The sequence below is a fragment of the Phyllostomus discolor genome, chromosome 6, assembly GCF_004126475.2.
Source record: "Phyllostomus discolor isolate MPI-MPIP mPhyDis1 chromosome 6, mPhyDis1.pri.v3, whole genome shotgun sequence".
Classification (NCBI taxonomy): Eukaryota; Metazoa; Chordata; class Mammalia; order Chiroptera; family Phyllostomidae; genus Phyllostomus; species Phyllostomus discolor.
Window position 1 is genome coordinate 123,914,895 of NC_040908.2, and position 17,741 is coordinate 123,932,635.

The 17,741-nt window shown below is 36.6% G+C and overlaps 1 protein-coding gene across 1 annotated transcript; it reads left to right on the forward strand.

The window, feature by feature from the left end:
* Nucleotides 1-7,316: 7,316 nt before the first annotated feature.
* LOC114500269 (olfactory receptor 51B6) lies at nucleotides 7,317-12,751 on the forward strand. Its single transcript, XM_028516916.2, has 2 exons — nucleotides 7,317-7,579; nucleotides 10,675-12,751. Exon 2 carries the CDS (start codon nucleotides 11,186-11,188, stop codon nucleotides 12,122-12,124), a length of 939 nt encoding a protein of 312 aa, XP_028372717.1. The 5' UTR covers nucleotides 7,317-7,579; nucleotides 10,675-11,185; the 3' UTR covers nucleotides 12,125-12,751.
* Nucleotides 12,752-17,741: the final 4,990 nt, after the last annotated feature.

The window sequence follows — 17,741 nt, forward strand, 5'->3', positions numbered from 1 at the left end:
CCAGAGATCAACCCACAACCTCTGTGTATTTGAGATGATGCTCTAACTGAGCTTCCTAGCCAGGTTAAGCAATAAAATATTGGACATTTTTTGTAGCAATAATTTTTCTCATATATCTTCTCAATAAAAGGAAATGAGAAAAAAATCAACAAATGAGGCTATATCAAACTAAATTTTTTGCACAACAAAGAAAACCATCAACAAAATGAAAAGACAATCCACTGAGTGGTAGAACACAATTTGCCAATGATACCTCTGATAAGGTATAAATATTCAAAATTTATAAAGAAATTATATCAACACCAAAAGAACAGACAATCACTGGGTAAATAATTTGAATAGACACTTATCCAAAGAGGATGTACAGTTGGCCAATAAACATATGAAAACAAGCTTCATGTCACTAATCATCAGAGAGATACAAATTAACGCCACAATATCACCTCACACCTATTAGAATGACTATCAATAAATCAATAAAAAGTGCTCACTTTGGCAGCACATATACTAAAATAAATCAATAAAAATACGTGTTGTTGAGGATATAGACAAAAGGGAATCTTTGTACACTATTTGTGGGAATGTAAATTTGTATAGCCACTGTAGAAAACAGTATAGAGTTTACAAAAAAAAATAAACATGAAATTTCTTTATGACCCAGCAATTCTACTACTGGGAATATATATGAAGAAAACAGAGACACCAATTAAAAAAAATACATACACTCCTCTGTTCATTATAGCATTATTTACAATGGCCAAGATGTGGAAGCAGCCCACCTGCCCATCAATATGTGAGTGCACAAAAAAGCAGTTGTACATTTAAACAATGGAATACTCTGGACCAAAAAAAAAAAAAAGAGAAGGAAAACCGCTAAGTGAAATAAGCCAGTCAGAGAAAGAAAAATGCTATATGATTTCACTTATATGTGAAATTTAATGAACAAAATGAAGTAACAAACAAAATAGGAAAAGACTCATAGATACAGAGAACATACTGTCAGAAGAAGGGAGGTGGGGACCTGAGTGAAAAAGATGAAGGGAGTAAGCAAATAAAAATAACTCATAGACACAGACAATGGTATGGTGAATACCATAGAGAAAAAGGGGGAGTGGCGGGTAGAAGAGGGTAAAGTGGAGATTGACAGTGATGGAAGGAGATTTGACTTTGGGTGGTGAACATGCAGTACAATATACAGATGATGTATTAAAGAATTGTACACTTGAAACCTATATAATTTTATTAACCAATGTCACTTCAATAAATTCAATAACATTTTTTAAAAAGAATGCAAAGGATCTGGATCATTCATACAATGCTGTTGGAAATGGCATGTGGTACAGCCATGTTAGCAAATACTTGGCAGTTTCTCATAAATTACAGTGCATTTACTTATGGCCTAACAATGGAATTTCTGAGCATTTGTTCTACAGAAATGATAACCTATGTTTATACATATATCTGTACACAGATGTTCATAATAGCTTTTTTTGGTAATTGTCAAAAACTAGAAACAATCTAAATGTTATTCAATCCATGAATAAACTGTGGTATGTCCATACAATGAATTATTGGTCAGTAATAAAAAACTATTGATACATAGACCAACTGGATTCTTTTCAAGGGAATAAGTTAAAATTTAAAAAACAGTATTCCATGCATGAAACTTTTTTGAAATAACAAAGTTTTAGTATGGAGCACAGATTAGTAGTTGCCGGAAGTTAGGGATAATAGGAGAGAGGAAAACAAGAAAGAAATAGCATGAGACAGTACTGAAGATGGGTAGGTATTATATCTTGACTGTGATGGTATTTAAATGAATCAACACTAGTTATAAAATTGCATAAAGCTATACATGCAAAAACACAAACGAATGCATAAAAACTCATGGAATTTAAATATTCTCTGTGCATTGCAGCAATGTCAATTTGCCCCTTTGATTATTATACTACAGTTATGCAATATATTACTATTGGAGAAAACTGGGTGAAGGGTTCACAGAATCTATATATTTTTTGGAATTCTTATGAATCTATAATGATTTTTAAATTAAAAAGTTAGAAAAACAAATATACAAATTTAAAATAGTTTTATTTGTTTGTTTTAATATACAAATTGTAATGAACCTCTTTAAGTACATGCTTCTATGAGATTTAGGGAACCACAGGTGTTGTTGGGAGCTAGTGAAACCCTGGAGAAACTATTCTTTAGTATCTGGGTCATATGCTTCCATTTTGCATTGGTTTCTGAGTTTTGGGAACTATAATTAGATTTTAAATCTGAAAGGTATTGGAAAATGTCCTCCAAATATAGGAGACCAACAAGGGGATGGTTGTGGGCATGGCCTTGTGCAGACCAGGCTCCCCCCAGCAAGGACTTGCTGTAGACCCTGGGGGTGTGGTCAGTGGGCAGCCTCCAAATCTCACTTATACAAGATGTCTCTCAGCTGCTGAGAGCCACTTTGCCTAAAGTCATGACTTTCTTTCTTAGGTGACAAGCTGAAGAAAGGTTTTAATAGTCTGCCCATTTCGATCCCAACTTGGGATAATACTGTAGAGTATACTTGGTCCAAAGCTTTCTGCTAGGCTGGATGAGGTTTTTCAACCTGTATCACAGTTTGGTTTCTTTCTCTGCCCAATTCTGTTTCCATCTTTTTTCAAAGATGTAAACTTCTAATAAACAACTTTCACCCAAAACTCTGTCTCAGCATCTACCTCTGGAAAACCCAGCCTATGACAAGAATCTAGTCACCAGGTAGTTTGGCCTTCAATGAAAGTATAATTTCCTTGCTTAACAAGAATATAGAATCCATAGGTGATATATGATGTTTCTGCTAACAAGATAATGTTGTAACTAAGTGAAAGAGTAAGAGGATGTATCGAACTATGGTTATAATCTCCAGGGTCCTTATTGGATCAGAGAAGAATGTAGCTACTCAAAAGCACTAAATTAATCTAGACACAAAAACAATTCTTGATATCACCCTCACATTGTAGACAAAGTTAAATTTGTGGTGAAGTTATTAAAAGCTTAAAACTAGTGTAAGATAACGCAGGGAATTTTACTCACTGATTTTATTTTATTTTTATGTTTTAATTTTTATTGTATTTTTTCATTACCATTTAATCCCTTTATATCCCCTTCCCCACAACAGCTACCATACCATTGTCATTGTGCGTGAGTCCTCTTTCCTTTTTGCTCAAATCCTCCACCTCCTAATCTTCACCCCATAGCTGTCATCCTTCTGAGTGAGATCATATGGTATTTGTCTTTCTCTGACTGGATTATTTCACTTAGCATAATGTTCACCAGGTCCATCCAGACTTTCACAAAAGGTTAAATGTTCTTCTTTCTTATGGCCAAGTAGTATTCCATTGTGTAAATGTCCCATAGTTTGTTTTATCCACTCATCTAGTGATGGCTGCTTGGGCTGCCTCCATATCTTGGCGATTGTAAATAATGCTGCAATGAACATAGGTGTGCTTATGTTCTTTTCAAATTAGAGTTTTGGGTTCATTTGGATATATTCCCTGAAGAGGGTTCACTGGGTCAAAAGGCAAATCTATTTTTAATTTTTGAAGTATCTTCATACTGCTTTCCACCATGGTTGCACCAGTCTGCATTCTCACCAACAGTGTAAAAGGTTCCCATTTCTCCACATCCTTAAGAGTGAGCACTTAAGATCTCTTAAATATTTCACAAAAACAAGAACTATAAATACATTTGCATTAAAAATGACTTATTGCTGTGAAAAATAATTAAGGTAATTAGAAAGCCAGCTATAGAGTAGAAAGGATATTTGTTGTATCTATACCTGACCTAAATATCACATCAATAATTTATAAATAATACTTGAAAATAAATAAGAAAATATGAGACAACTTACTTTTTTTACTGGGCAAAAGACTGAAACAGACTCTTCACAAAACAGGCAAGTGACCAATAAATATATGAAAATGTGTGCAACATTATTAGTCATGAGGAAATGTAATTCAAAACCACAAGATACTACTGCACACTGAGCTTTCTGAAGATACTAAATATACCTCATGCTAAAGCATGAACCAACTGAGACTCATAAGCTATTAGTGAAATATAAATATATATATTCACTTTAGAAAATATTAGTATTTACTATAAATAAGTATATGTTTTTCCAAGAAACTGGATTCCTATGCTTAAGTTCAACAGAAATTCATATTTAGGTGCACAAAACAGTCCAATAAATATATACCTTAATGATCAAGTAACAATTTTGCAATGGCTGCAAATATTATTATTAAGAATAAAAAATATAGGGTATATTTATACAATGGAATACTATATAGGAATGAAAATGAAGAAACTACTGCTACATACAAACACATAGATATTTCTCGCACACTTATTTATCATTAAGTTATTTATCACTAATGATAAATATTAATGACAGACACAAAAGAACATGTAGAGAATAATTCCATTTTATAAAAGTTACAACAAGGTAAAACACAACTTGGAGGTGGACTGATAGGGATACAAAGGGGCTTTTGCTGGACTGGTAAAATTTTATTTTATTTCTTGTTCATGGTGGTTGGTAAAATGATGAATTATCTTTCAGAAAATTCATTAAGGTAGACCTGTACAATTCATTCACATTTTTTATCATAAATAAATAGTTTTTTACTAAAGAAATGTGTTGAGAACTGACCAACAGCTGACCCTTGACACAGTCGGGTCGGATGAGACGTATCTGCACAGCAGAGGTGACTGTGGCCAGATCTCCTGTCTATCTCTTCCTGTATGCCTGGCCCTGCTAGCAATAGGTGGTGGGATTTTTAGATACCTGTGTGTTATAACAAAAAGTCTGCACAATGCCTCTGATTCTGCACGAAATGACTTGCTGACCACAGAATAGAGAGCCCTAGCAACCCTAATGCTGCCTGCTTCCCCGACCTGAGAAGTTAAGGACAAAATTAAACTATGGGCAGACCAACTGCCAGCATGCTGAAGGAAACTGTTGTTAGGAATGTTTCTTAAGGGGTCACCACTCAAAAGCTTAAGATTTATTAGAGTCACTACCCCTTCCCATATCCTGGACAGGAGTGTAAAGAAGCAAAGAGTTCTAGTTGGAGATGATAATCTCAATACATGGAAACAAATACAAAACATGCCCCCCCCAAGGTATATAAATCAAAAAACCTAGGCAAAAAACCAGTTACCTAACCTAGACAAATCTAACCTTAATGGACAATAGCTAATTTCTATATAACCTATAAATCACCCCTTGCACCCTTTTAATTTAGACTAATCCCTAGAATCTTAATAGACACCTAGTTACTAATTGGCACCTGAAAGTTTGTGCCTGTATAGCTTCATTGGCTATTTAATTAATGACCCTTTTGGTCAAAATAACCTTTGTTTAATATGGTTGATCTGTGGAACCTCCTGTGCTTTTCAGTTATTTCTTTGTTTAATATGATTGATCTGTAAAACCTTCTGTATTTTTTGAAATTATTTCTATGGTAACCATTTCTGTTTTAATAATCATACTATGCATTGAATATTGTATAACCTTCCCTATAAAAATAAAGATTGATATTTCTCAGGGAGCCAGTCAGGCCCAGAGAACCTGGCTGTCCTCCAGCACCCCACCAGGTGTCTTGTTTCATTTGCTTCCCCTTACCCATGCATCCTTTGGGGACCCTGAGACCCTGAGACCCTGCCGAGGAGGTGCCCTGGCAGAAATGCTCATTGAAGCCATTGCTGATTGTCAGTTCAGGTTTATCTACAATACATTTTCTTCATCCCATTTTCATTCCTGTTGTGTCAATGCTAAATTAAATGAAAATAATTTAATTTAAATGGTAGTTCAATTGAATCTTATCATTTCCTTAATGAGTAAAGGAATATATCTGTGTGTTTATCTGTATATCCTCTATAAATATGCCTGTGACTAAAATCTAATGTAGTAGATTTAAAAAAATATTTCACTATGTAGAATGGTATTCATGAATTAGTGGTTTTAATATGGAAATGAAAATTGCTCTCCACCCATCAGAGACATATCATTAAATTGCCTGTGAAATCATTTATCTCCAGCAGTAGAAATTGAATACTACTATATTAATTCTATAGTTCAATCATTTAGATATCTATGTGCCATAAAATTATGAAAGATGGAGCCTATTTCTCAAAAGAGTTGCATATTCAATGGGGAAAAATAATCTAAAATATAAATAATTAAAATAAATGTGACTTATTATAATAGAGATAATAATAGCTGACATCAACTGACTGCTTATTATGACTGCTTTAAATGCTTTATATAAAATATTGCTCACAAAAGCTTTATGCAATAATTCGTACATGCATTTTAGAGATAAGGAGCAAAAAGGTTACATAACTTGAGCAAAGTGGCAAAGCAAAAGCTAGATTGACATTGTTAACCCAGTACTTAAGTTTCAACATTAGTGATCTTAATCACATATATACTGAATTGTTGTTTTTCTATGAGAAAAGAGAGTAAGACCCTTAGAGTCCATACAACTGGCATTATGTATCTTGTCCTCTGTATCTTACTGGTAACTTGATTAAAAATTACTCCCATTCATGAACAAACTGATGGTTGCCAGGTGGGAGGGGAGTTGCAGGGATGGGTGGAAAGGTACAAAAATGAAGAACTATAAATTGGCAGTTGCAAAATAGTCATGGGGATATAAAAGTATAGCATAGGGAATATAATCAATAATATTGTAATAACTATGTATGGTGCTGGTTGGGTAGACTTTTCTAGGGTACCACATTGTAAATTATATAAATGTCTAACCATTAAGTTCTGTACCTGAAACTAACATAAATGTTGAATGTCAACTGTAACTGAAAATTATAAATAAATAAATAAATAAATTTAAAAAATGAAGAATATGTAAATGAAGGATGTAGAGACAGAAATAAGGTGAAATCAGAGACTGAAAAGGGATTCTCTTTTCTCTAGGAGACAGGGCTTGCAGCTCCCATTGGCTGCAGCCAGACATCAAAACTAGAGAAAAGAGGGTGTGTGGGAGGAATTATTGTACTTCACCAAAATGAATGCCTTGTTCTTCTGTAATTTGTGATCATTCCTCATTATGGGGACAGGCATTGGGAGTTCTCATAGACAGCTGGGGAATACTGTGCCCTCAATAACTTTTTTCAGTCCAGACCCTTAACTGGTCTACATTTCCTTCCATATCCTGATAGACATAAATAACTATTACTCTCCTAACAACAGGGCTTAAGTAAAAGCTAAGACACAGGCAACTTAAAGACCTGGGGACTGCTGTTCAAAGCCCTAGATCTCCAAAGCCAAGGGTGCACATGAGGATGAAAACTATGGCTGGGAGGAGGCATGAAGAGAGGCAGGACAAAGAGGGAGGGGCAATTGGGAGCTGAAATCAGAAGTGGACCCTGGAGAGGAGCTCCTAATATAAATATTCCTACCAGCCAGTATTTTGTGAACATTGTGTAAACGATGGTGTTAAGACTAAATCTTTGATAAAGCTAAAGATTCCAGATTAAAGACTATGGAACTGAAGAATAAGAGAGAAACAAAATTCAGGTCAGTGAGGTGTCTAGTGAATCTTCTCTCTATTGCCTCAAACAAGGCACCAGGTTAGAAAGGGTGGAATTGGGGAGCTGGTTTCTCAGCAAGAGAAAAGTGATAGTATTGTCTGTCAAGTGTATGTGGAGAATAGGCACAGGTCCTTAAGAGTCTCCAATATCTCTAAAATTTGTACTACTTAAGGATTACATACTAAGATGTATAAAATAAGATCACAAATAGATTCTAGAACCCATGAGGCAAAGAAGAGTTGTGGGTTCTACAACTAGATGATGGATGTAGACTCCATGATAAATTATGTGTTTCTACTTCTTGCTGTCTTTATGTACCAATTTACAACCACCCTGGCTCTATTTCTGTGATTTCCCCTAGAAGTACAGATAAGCCAAGGATAGAATCTCTTCTGTAAGTGTGAGAAGAGGTAGCTCTCTAATGATCAGAGGTTCAAATATTTTCTAAAGAGAAGTCACTATCTGACCATCATCTAAAACTAATAAGCCAAGTCAAAATTAATCTTGGATGAAGCCTGGGCTGCGTGAGCCTTTAGATCGGGAATGGTGATTTACATAGCTGTGTATCTTCATCACTTGGAAAAGTACACAGAGTGCAATAAACATTCAATATTGCCCAAAGTGAAAATGGGGTAGAATTTTTCTTTACATCTACTTGAAACAACCCTCAGGGCACGTCTATGTGCTGAGGACTCACAGCTATGTATCCAGAGTCAATCCACCACTAAGTAGGGCATACCAATAAATCTGCATGCTTTGAAAATTTGAGAACCTGCTCAAAATCAGGCCCCTAAGATGATCAAAATCCAGTCTGTGATTGTGATATGAAGGCAAACCAATTATTTTCGATGACTGAACCCCCCCCCCCCAAATACAGTGCTGGACATTGTAGGAAAAATTAAGTATTGAAAATACAGCCTTCGGAAGCCCTGCAGGTAGAACAAACAGAAGAATGGATTACAAATTTGAACCTTACAGAAAGGAATGATGAGGGACAAGGGCTGGGAGATAAAACAAACAAAGAAACAAATCAGGGAGAGAGGGATTAAGCATTTGAAATATGAAAGGGAGTGTTAACAAAAAATAAAAAGGGGTGGGATGGGGGAGCAGCCCCTACCCCACAAGGTGAGAGAACATGTGAATGGTACAAGTCTAAGCAGGATGTCTGCATGGAGCCTACAGTTTATGTGGCAGGGTTTGAGGCTCTGAGGAAAGCTTCTCATCAGTGAAAAAGGAAGTCCACTCTAGGACAGGCTCTGGGACATGATGGGTGGTTGCAGGGAAGAGGAAAAGCCTAGAATTTTTAACCCCTGCAAAACTCACAGATAATCTCATGTGCCACAAAAACAACTCTGAGTAAATCAAATAAAAATGTTCAGTTTTTCAATATGAAAACAAGAGAGACAGCAATGTTTGTTGCACTCCTAAAGACTGCAAAGATTTCACCCATTGCCAAAGTCTTTCTAAGTCACAGTGCACAAAATGGACTCTGTTGTTTGCTTAATGTAGCTATCCCTCTTGGACTGTAAATAATATATTGTAATTCTATGAAATGGGGGAAATAGGCTCTTGTAAAGTTTCTACAAAAATAAATGAGCCATATGTAATGTCCTAGTGGCCAGACACATAATAGAACTCAAGTATTTCTTTCTTTCATTTGCTTTTTAACTGTCCCTTGCCTGGAGCCCCCACATTACCTGTTTTTTGTTTTGTTATTGTAGTTGTTGCTGTTTTTCTATTTTAACCCTGAATAAGCTGAGTATTTTCTTAGCCTTTCACTTGTAGGTGAGAGTTAGTTATTCCTCTCCTTTTAACCCCTGTGAACACAGAGGTGCTTTTCCCTAGATTTACACCAGGCCCAGTCATGGGCTCCAGGCTTGATGTCATCAGTAGCTACCATCAGAAACCCCTGCACTCACTTACCACTCTCCTTCTCCCTCTCCCTTTCTGCTCAGACATATCACCTTTTTTGTACTGGTTACATAGTTTCTGATTTCATATATGTAGTTACAATTAAATTTAGACTCCTCAAAATCCCATCATCTTATGTCTGTTCCCCAGGATTCTTAATAAATTTGACACATCCTGGGATCAATGACTGATCCTACTGAATACCCACTAGATAGAGAGCAGAATGACTATCCTCAGTCATAACAACAAAACTTCAAAAGTGAAGAATAATTTCCTGTTTGCAAAGCACTTCCCCTTTTGCAATTCCATTCCATTCTCACACCCTGTGTCAAGAGCATGTTTGGGCAGACATGATGGTACAATCTGAAGTTAATAAAACCAAAGCCTAAGATTAAGTGACTTTCTCAACATCATCACTGTTACACAGTAGCAGAGCTGAAACTTCAACCAAATTCTTTAGAAGGTAAATGCCAGATAATTTTGCAGACAATTTTCTGTGGGCAAAAAGGGGTCAGGGAGCTATGCATTAAATTTAAAACAAGATGTTTCTTTAAAGCGTGTGAGATGTACAGTCCATACCAACCATAATAGAAGGTAGCCCCATTTTTCTCTGGCTGATGCCCAAGACACCCACTCATGCTTATTCTACTCCCAGAGACCAGCTGCCTGCACCAGAGGATACCTGATAATTTGAATGTCACAGAGCCTTTGTACTTTTGTTAAATCTCATCAGATTCTGTGGCATTGAAAAAGATTTTCCTTAAACCTGCTTAAATACCTCATTTCTATCTTTGCATCTCCAAATAGGTGAAATGCCAACAGTAATTTGTTTTGTGCTGTTAACAAATAATGCCCTCAAATGCTTATTATTAAAATCTACCTTATATTGCTTGTTTTTGTATCTATGTCTGGAATTTTGAATTCTTTGAGACACAGCACAATTATAGCTGAAATATTACAATGCTAAGCAACATGGATTTAGATGTCTACATATTTTGAAAATAAACACATATAATTAACTCAAATCATTTTTAAAGGCTCCCAAAAGCCTCTAGAACTTTATCAACCTAATTTTGCCCTCATATATATAGTATTAGTCATTCCCTCAAATCAACTAAGTCTATCTAATTTACTTGTTGATTTATTTGTTGTTTGTTTATTTTTCCCTAGGATTTTTGTACTTGTTCTTATAAAACTGCTCAAAACCAATTTTCTAGTGATTTGCTAGGTAGGTTTCACACATTCTGGAAAACCTTTGCATCCTCCCTGATACCATCAGCCAGATAAGGGATGCCATAAAAAACACTGTAAGTTAAAACACTGTTATAGCATTATTCAAACACAGTTATTTCTTCTTTCATTTTGTCCTTATTTTTTTAGGTTATGTAATTTCTAAGGATATCAACCAGGTCTATTCTGCATATATTGCTGTATCCTCAGTGGATGGTTCAATAACCTTGCATATGGGCAATCCTCAATCATTTGTCGAGCTGTTCTTTATACATTTTATTTTACAATACTCATCTCTTGGGAATTACTAAATTACTATTCTTTCCATCCCTGAAAGTCAAGACTAATAAATATCTTATGAACAGGAAGTACATTCACAGAGCAGCTTCTAAGAACTAGAGCTTCTGCAGCATCATCTAAGGGAAATATTTTCTTTTTTGCAAGGCCTGCAATGTGGCTCAACATCACTGCTTCCCCATTTCTGCTTACTGGCTTCCCAGGCATGGAGAAGGTGCATCACTGGATCTCCATACCATTATTAGTGGTCTACATCTCCATACTCCTCGGTAATGGCACCCTTCTCTTTCTCATCAAGGATGATCAAAACCTCCATGAGCCCATGTACTATTTCTTAGCTATGTTGGCAGCTACAGATCTTGGAGTGACATTGACCACAATGCCCACAGTTCTGAGAGTTCTGTGGCTGAATCACAGAGAAATAGGCCACAGGACCTGCTTCTCTCAGGCCTACTTTATCCATACTCTTTCTATAGTGGAGTCTGGTGTTTTGCTTGCCATGGCCTATGACCGTTTCATTGCCATCTGCAACCCCTTGAGATATACTTCCATCCTTACCAATACCAGGGTAATGCAGATTGGAATGGGGGTATTGACAAGGGCTGGTTTATCGATTATGCCAATAATTATTCGTCTTCACTGGTTTCCCTATTGTCGATCCCATGTCCTCTCTCATGCGTTCTGTCTACACCAAGATGTCATCAAGTTAGCCTGTGCTGACATCACCTTCAATCGTCTCTACCCAGTAGTTGTTGTATTTGCAATGGTCTTATTGGACTTTTTCATCATCTGTTTTTCCTACATTTTGATCCTCAAGACTGTCATAGGCATTGCTTCTGGAGAAGAGAGGGCCAAGGCCCTCAACACATGTGTCTCTCATATCTGCTGCCTCCTGGTTTTCTATGTCACTGTAGTTGGTCTGACATTTATCCATAGGTTTGGAAAGCATGCCCCTCGTGTGGTCCATATCACAATGAGCTACATTTACTTCCTTTTCCCCCCTTTTATGAACCCTATCATTTATAGCATTAAGACCAAACAGATACAGAATGGAATAAGTCGCTTATTCTCTCTGCCTCATACTAGAGCATAAATTTGGAAAAGCTGACAGTTAGTTGGTAGGAGCAATTAGGGAAAGTCATGTCAACAGAAACTAACCTCTCTGCTATTTAGAACATCATCTTACCCTGTTTATTGGCTACTGAGTTGTATATGATATACCTGTATTTACCATGTATAATGTCGAATTTTTTGCCCAAATTTTTGAAGAAAAATTAAGGATGAACATTATACATGGGTATAATTATTATATACCATGAGTATAATGATCCTGTGTATAATGTTCACAAAAACATGCATGCACATTATACATGGCAAAATATGGTAACATATATAACACTAAGCACACATTTCAAGTTTCCAACTAATTTACTGTTTCTCAGGTAATTCACCCTGTTTGGTGAATCTATGGCACTTGAAATATTATTCTTGGTCTATGATATTCACCACCAGAGTCTGAGTTAAATTCCTTTGTTTCCCCTATGTTCTGAATATATTGGCTCTGATGTACCTAGTAATTACATCCTTCATCTCAGATATTTGTCTAGTTTTTTTTCACTTTCATAGAGCTAGTTGTTATCTAGAGAATTGCACTAGGTAATGCAATGAGCCTTACTTTGTCCTCAGTTCAATATGCCAAATCTAGGAAAAGTATACATGAGATCAGTCCAGAAGGTATCCAGCCATGTAATATGAAAATTAGAAACATTTACTAAAGAAGATACAAGATACAAGGAACATTGTACATAGGACAATGAAACCTCATTCCCCTCCAGAGTAAGCACCTTGGGACCTCACACAATTCTACCAATCACAATCAACTGCCCCTTTGTATTTTCCTGAATCTCATCAGGAGTCTGAAATCTGTTTCTTTTGAAAGGTGATTTTAGTTTTGGGAAAAGCCCAAGTCACAGGGTATCAAATTTGGACTATAGCAGGGCTGAGTCACATGGTTAATATGATGTTTCACCAAAAATCTCTGTACAAGGTGTGATGTAAGAGTGAGCATGTTGTTGTGATGAAGCTGCCAATCACAGGTTGCCAAGAGTTGCAACCTTCTGAATCATTAAAATATTTTCCATGAAGGAATAATCATGCTTTATGCAAAATTTGGTAAAGATTTATTGCTCTACTCAGTTATTTTGAATGTGATGGCCACACAGTACACATGCTCACTACTGCTGTCTACCACCCCCACTGACTGGTACAGTAAAGTCATCATAGTTCATGCATGCACATTCCAGTCCCCTCTCCTTGGCTGGCATGTTATATCCATGTGTCACAAACTGTTTAATTATGTTAACAATGGCTGGACTTTTCCAGACAGAACCTGTATAATTTTATTCAGTTAAATATTAAACATATTTAATAAATGTTTAATAATACATGCAAGTATATGTAAATAATATAGCAGACATAATTATATACTAATAAACAGAGATCTAATTCCTAACCAAATGGCCATTGTTTTGATGAGTTGGTCCCAAATACGGCTGAACAAAGCTATGCATTTTCACAGAGTAATGTGGTACTAAAGTCCATTTGGGAGTACTACATAGATATGGCTAAATGGGTGTTCCTGAAATGTGCAAAATACCAGAGTTGAGAAAGACTTGGCTATAGGTGTGAGTGGGGAGAAAGGGAGAGGATGGAGACATGTTTATGACTAAGAGAAAAATATGACCTTCCCTGGCTCCAAATATTTGTTGAAGCTGATTTTGTTCACAGTCTGTGCATGGTAGGAAGAGTTCATGGTTCTACAGCCAGCTGAAGAGCTATGACTCAAGTGACAGGTTTTGGAGTGAATTAAGAGATATTCTTATAAAGAGAAGATAGAGTATAAAGTGCTAGGATTACACAAGGGGCCACCCTGTGACTAGTCACTTCTTTTCATATGAGGGACCCTGTCTCCGGGCTTTGTCATACTTGCATTGAAAGTGTTTCTGTCTCCTGCACCCACTCTTGGCCACAGAAAGATGAAAATTTTCCAGAACTCCTAGGATTTATGAAAACAAACATGAAACTAGAGTTTTAGAGCAGCTTCCAGGCTGGTAAATGATGTTTGTCAGATCAGTTCAAGAAACTGTATATTTATTTATTTATTTATTCATTTGTTTGTCTTTATTCAACTTGGCTTTGTGTCTGTGATTATGTGTGACCTTTGTGTTTCTCCTTTCATAACATCCAGACTCTGTGCTCCAGGAGGATAATTATATCACAGGTCCTTTAACCTGCTGTGTACACTAACATAGAAAATATTTAATAAAATACATAATTTTTTATTAAAATAAATGAAATTTAAAATGACCCATGTCTCTTTGTGTGTGTTTTGGTTCTTCTGTTTCTGATTCTGTTGTTATGCCCTGTAATGCCTCATCTAATATGCTAAAATACATAAGGTCACAACACTTTAACTCAGAGTTCATTGTTTCCTTGTGATCTTGAGAATGAATTCAAGTGGGTCAAAGCTACATCAAAGAAAATTTTTCTTGACTTTCTTGGACTCTCTTGGACAAATGATCCTGAAATCTGCCATAGAAGACTAATGTAAAGTATATTAGGAAAACAATGTCTTTTATAAAGACCTCAAATTGGCACATTTAATCGACACACTCAAAAGTTTTTCTCTTCCATTTTTGTCCTTCCTTATCTTGCAGAGATGGGATAAAGAGAACAGAGAAAGAGCTTACTAGAAATACAGGACTAGGAAGGTCAGTTTCTCTTTGATGGAGTGAGTCTTATGAAACATAGCAGAGCTATGAGATCATTATGGTCCCAGTTGAACATTTCAGAAGTAGGAAAATGGGAAGTTGGGTGGGAACACTTTTCTGGCAGATGAATTTAATTCACTGCCCTGCCTTATATTCATGTATGCTTCAATGTACAAGCAAGGTCCTGGGAGTTTCAAAGAAAGCTGGAGCAAAAAGGTCACCCTCCCTACCTTTGTGTTTTCTAACTGTGTGTAGTGTTTAAAATAAATTACCTTCCTGGTGACAAGGCTAATACTCAAGTATGGACACAGGATGAGAGACCTTGGTTAAACACTGTTTCTAAGCTCCAAATCCCCAAGGCTAGGAGAAAAAAGGAGGGAGGAGGCAGAAAAGTGCCTTGGGGAAAACCTTCTGCAACAAATGTTCCTTGAAACTTGGCTTCTGGATATGATCTAAAGAAGTGGTATTAGAACCAACACTTTCCCCGGGCTCATCATTTCAGGGTCACATCTATGGCACTGATGAAGAAAAGATTGATGAACAAGAGGTCAGTAAGTTGCTCTGGTATGGCTTTTCCTGGAAGGCTAAGAATAGGTGACAAAGTTGGCAAGTAGGGCTGAGTATAGAGTTGGTTTCTTGCAACTTACAGAGAAAAGCTGTACTATGTCAGTCAAGAGATGATGGGGCATGGGAATATATCCCAGTTGCTCCCTCCAATACATGGCATCTGAATAATATCCTTGCAGATATTTGGAAGAATAAAAATCAATACCTTCTATTCCCTCCCTAACAAGCAGATATATTTTATAAGAAAACTACAGAAGATTCTTAAGAATAGAGACAGATATCTGTGGTTTTGTTCAGGATTCCAGGATGGGTCTCTTTCTTGATCTCTTCAGCTATTAGAACCAACTTCCCTTTTGCCTCTTGTGTCCCTGTCAAGTATTTACTCCTCAACAGCACAAAGGAGGTTGAGAAGGAGGGGGGTGTACTACAATGATATCAAGAGTATAGACTAACAGCAAAATGAAACTTGCAAAACAGATCAGTTTCAGCTTAAAGGAAAGGCAGACTTTGAGGACTTTGATATTAGAAAATACACTTTAAATTTTTGCATATTTTAGCAGTAAGCTCAGTATCCATCAGAAAATAAATGTGCAAATCCTGTAGACTAAAAGGAGAAGAGAGCTTTCCTGTTCACTTCCACTTATGCTGAGGTGTAGCCATTGCAGATTTTAAGAACCTCAAATTCCACAGACAGGGAGTGATAGAAGATCTGTGTTGGGGTGGAGTGGGTAGTGGAAGGTGGTCACTGATGCTTCAGATAGCACATCCAGAATCAGTATTCACTGGTAAGGTCAGAAATTCAGTGTATGTGTACAGGTCAGATGTGCATGGTTTTGCACAGTGCATGGCTTTTAAAATGTATAAACATTATATACTCAGCATTATAATAACAATCTGGTCATTAAATCAGGTCCACTGAATGTCACATAACAGATGGATAGCATCATTAGCTATAAATTACATAATCAAAAAAATAGAAATCAAGTTAGATGAAGAATTCAGAAGATAAATGAAAAGTGTACAAAGCAGACAGGGTTTGGAGGGATAAAGGCTGGAAACAACAGGGAAAATGAGGCTAAAAAAGGCAAATGTAAAGTAGGTTAAATACACATCAGTGGATAGTTCCTCCATGAGCAGACACCTAAAGGAAGAGAGATCCAGAGTATCTTCTTGAAGCCTCAAAATTTCTAGAACAGAATGATTTGTTTGGGAAAATAGCTTTTCTTCAATATGAGAACACAAGGGCTCCCTAGGGATCAATCTGCCTTATACATTGATAGATATACTTTTCAAGGTCATGAGGCAACAGTCTTAGAAATGGGTCTTTGCAATTTAAAAAAAAAAAAGCTTAACCAAGACAAGTTAGGTGATGCAAACTTTATTTAACACTTCATGAAATTGAAGCAGACAGTCTCTACTTGGAGAACTGAAAAATGGAGATGAAGGAAGGAAGCTTTTATAGGATAAAAAGTAAAGAACAAGGAAGAGAAAAACTGAAAATATCTGACTGGCTGAGGCCACACTGTCAATCTTCTTTGGGGTGAGAACATCCAAAGTTGGCTTGGTGTTTGGAGCTTGGCTGACCAGATATACTGTGTTTCTGGTGATGCAGTGATGCTTGTGCAGTGACACAAAAGTTGTCTAAATTTTGGTTTGCCAATGAGGCATCCTAGTATCAGTTATTGATATGGGGAAGTAGAACATTTGTGGGCATTCTATTAAAAAATAGGGAGCATATCCAACATATGCAGGCCATGTTTTGTGTATAACAGGAAACCACTATGCTCCTCTGGTTCTGCCTTCCCTCTCTGCCCCTCCTGCCACAGAATTACATAAAAAATAACACTGACTAGACTGTGAAAATAGGGAACTCAGACCCATTCTTGTCAAAAAAGTTTCTTTTTTGTTTTTCTTTTTTTTTACATTCTGTTCCTCCTTTTCCAAACTCTACCAGGAAATGTATGTCCACCCTCACCCCCCCAAAAATTCCAGTGCCTCAGGAGTCAATTGGCCTGGTGGGTACTTACAAAAGTGTTCTGCCCTTTATCTCATCCCTCCTCCAAACACACCAGTAACTTTTCACTAAGTCCTCACTATTCATTTGAGTCACCTTCCTCACAAGACTTCCTGAAATGCCATTATTTTCTACCTCTTCTCTGAACATTTTGACCAAACTGGAAAGATTCAACATGTATGAGTGAGAATGATACCAGTCTCCCTCTGCCAGACAGTTAGTATGGCCCTTTACAACAAATGTAACAAAAACAACAACAACAACAAAAACCCTTGCTATGCATAGTATCTCACCACCTACAATTCACTCCCAAATGATATTGCACTTAGTCCTCAGAGGGCAAGGCCAAGCTAACTATT

What these genes read in the sequence shown, in the direction of transcription:
- LOC114500269 (XM_028516916.2), top strand. Translation starts at nt 11,186, where the DNA reads ATGTGGCTCAACATCACTGCTTCCCCATTTCTGCTTACTGGCTTCCCA.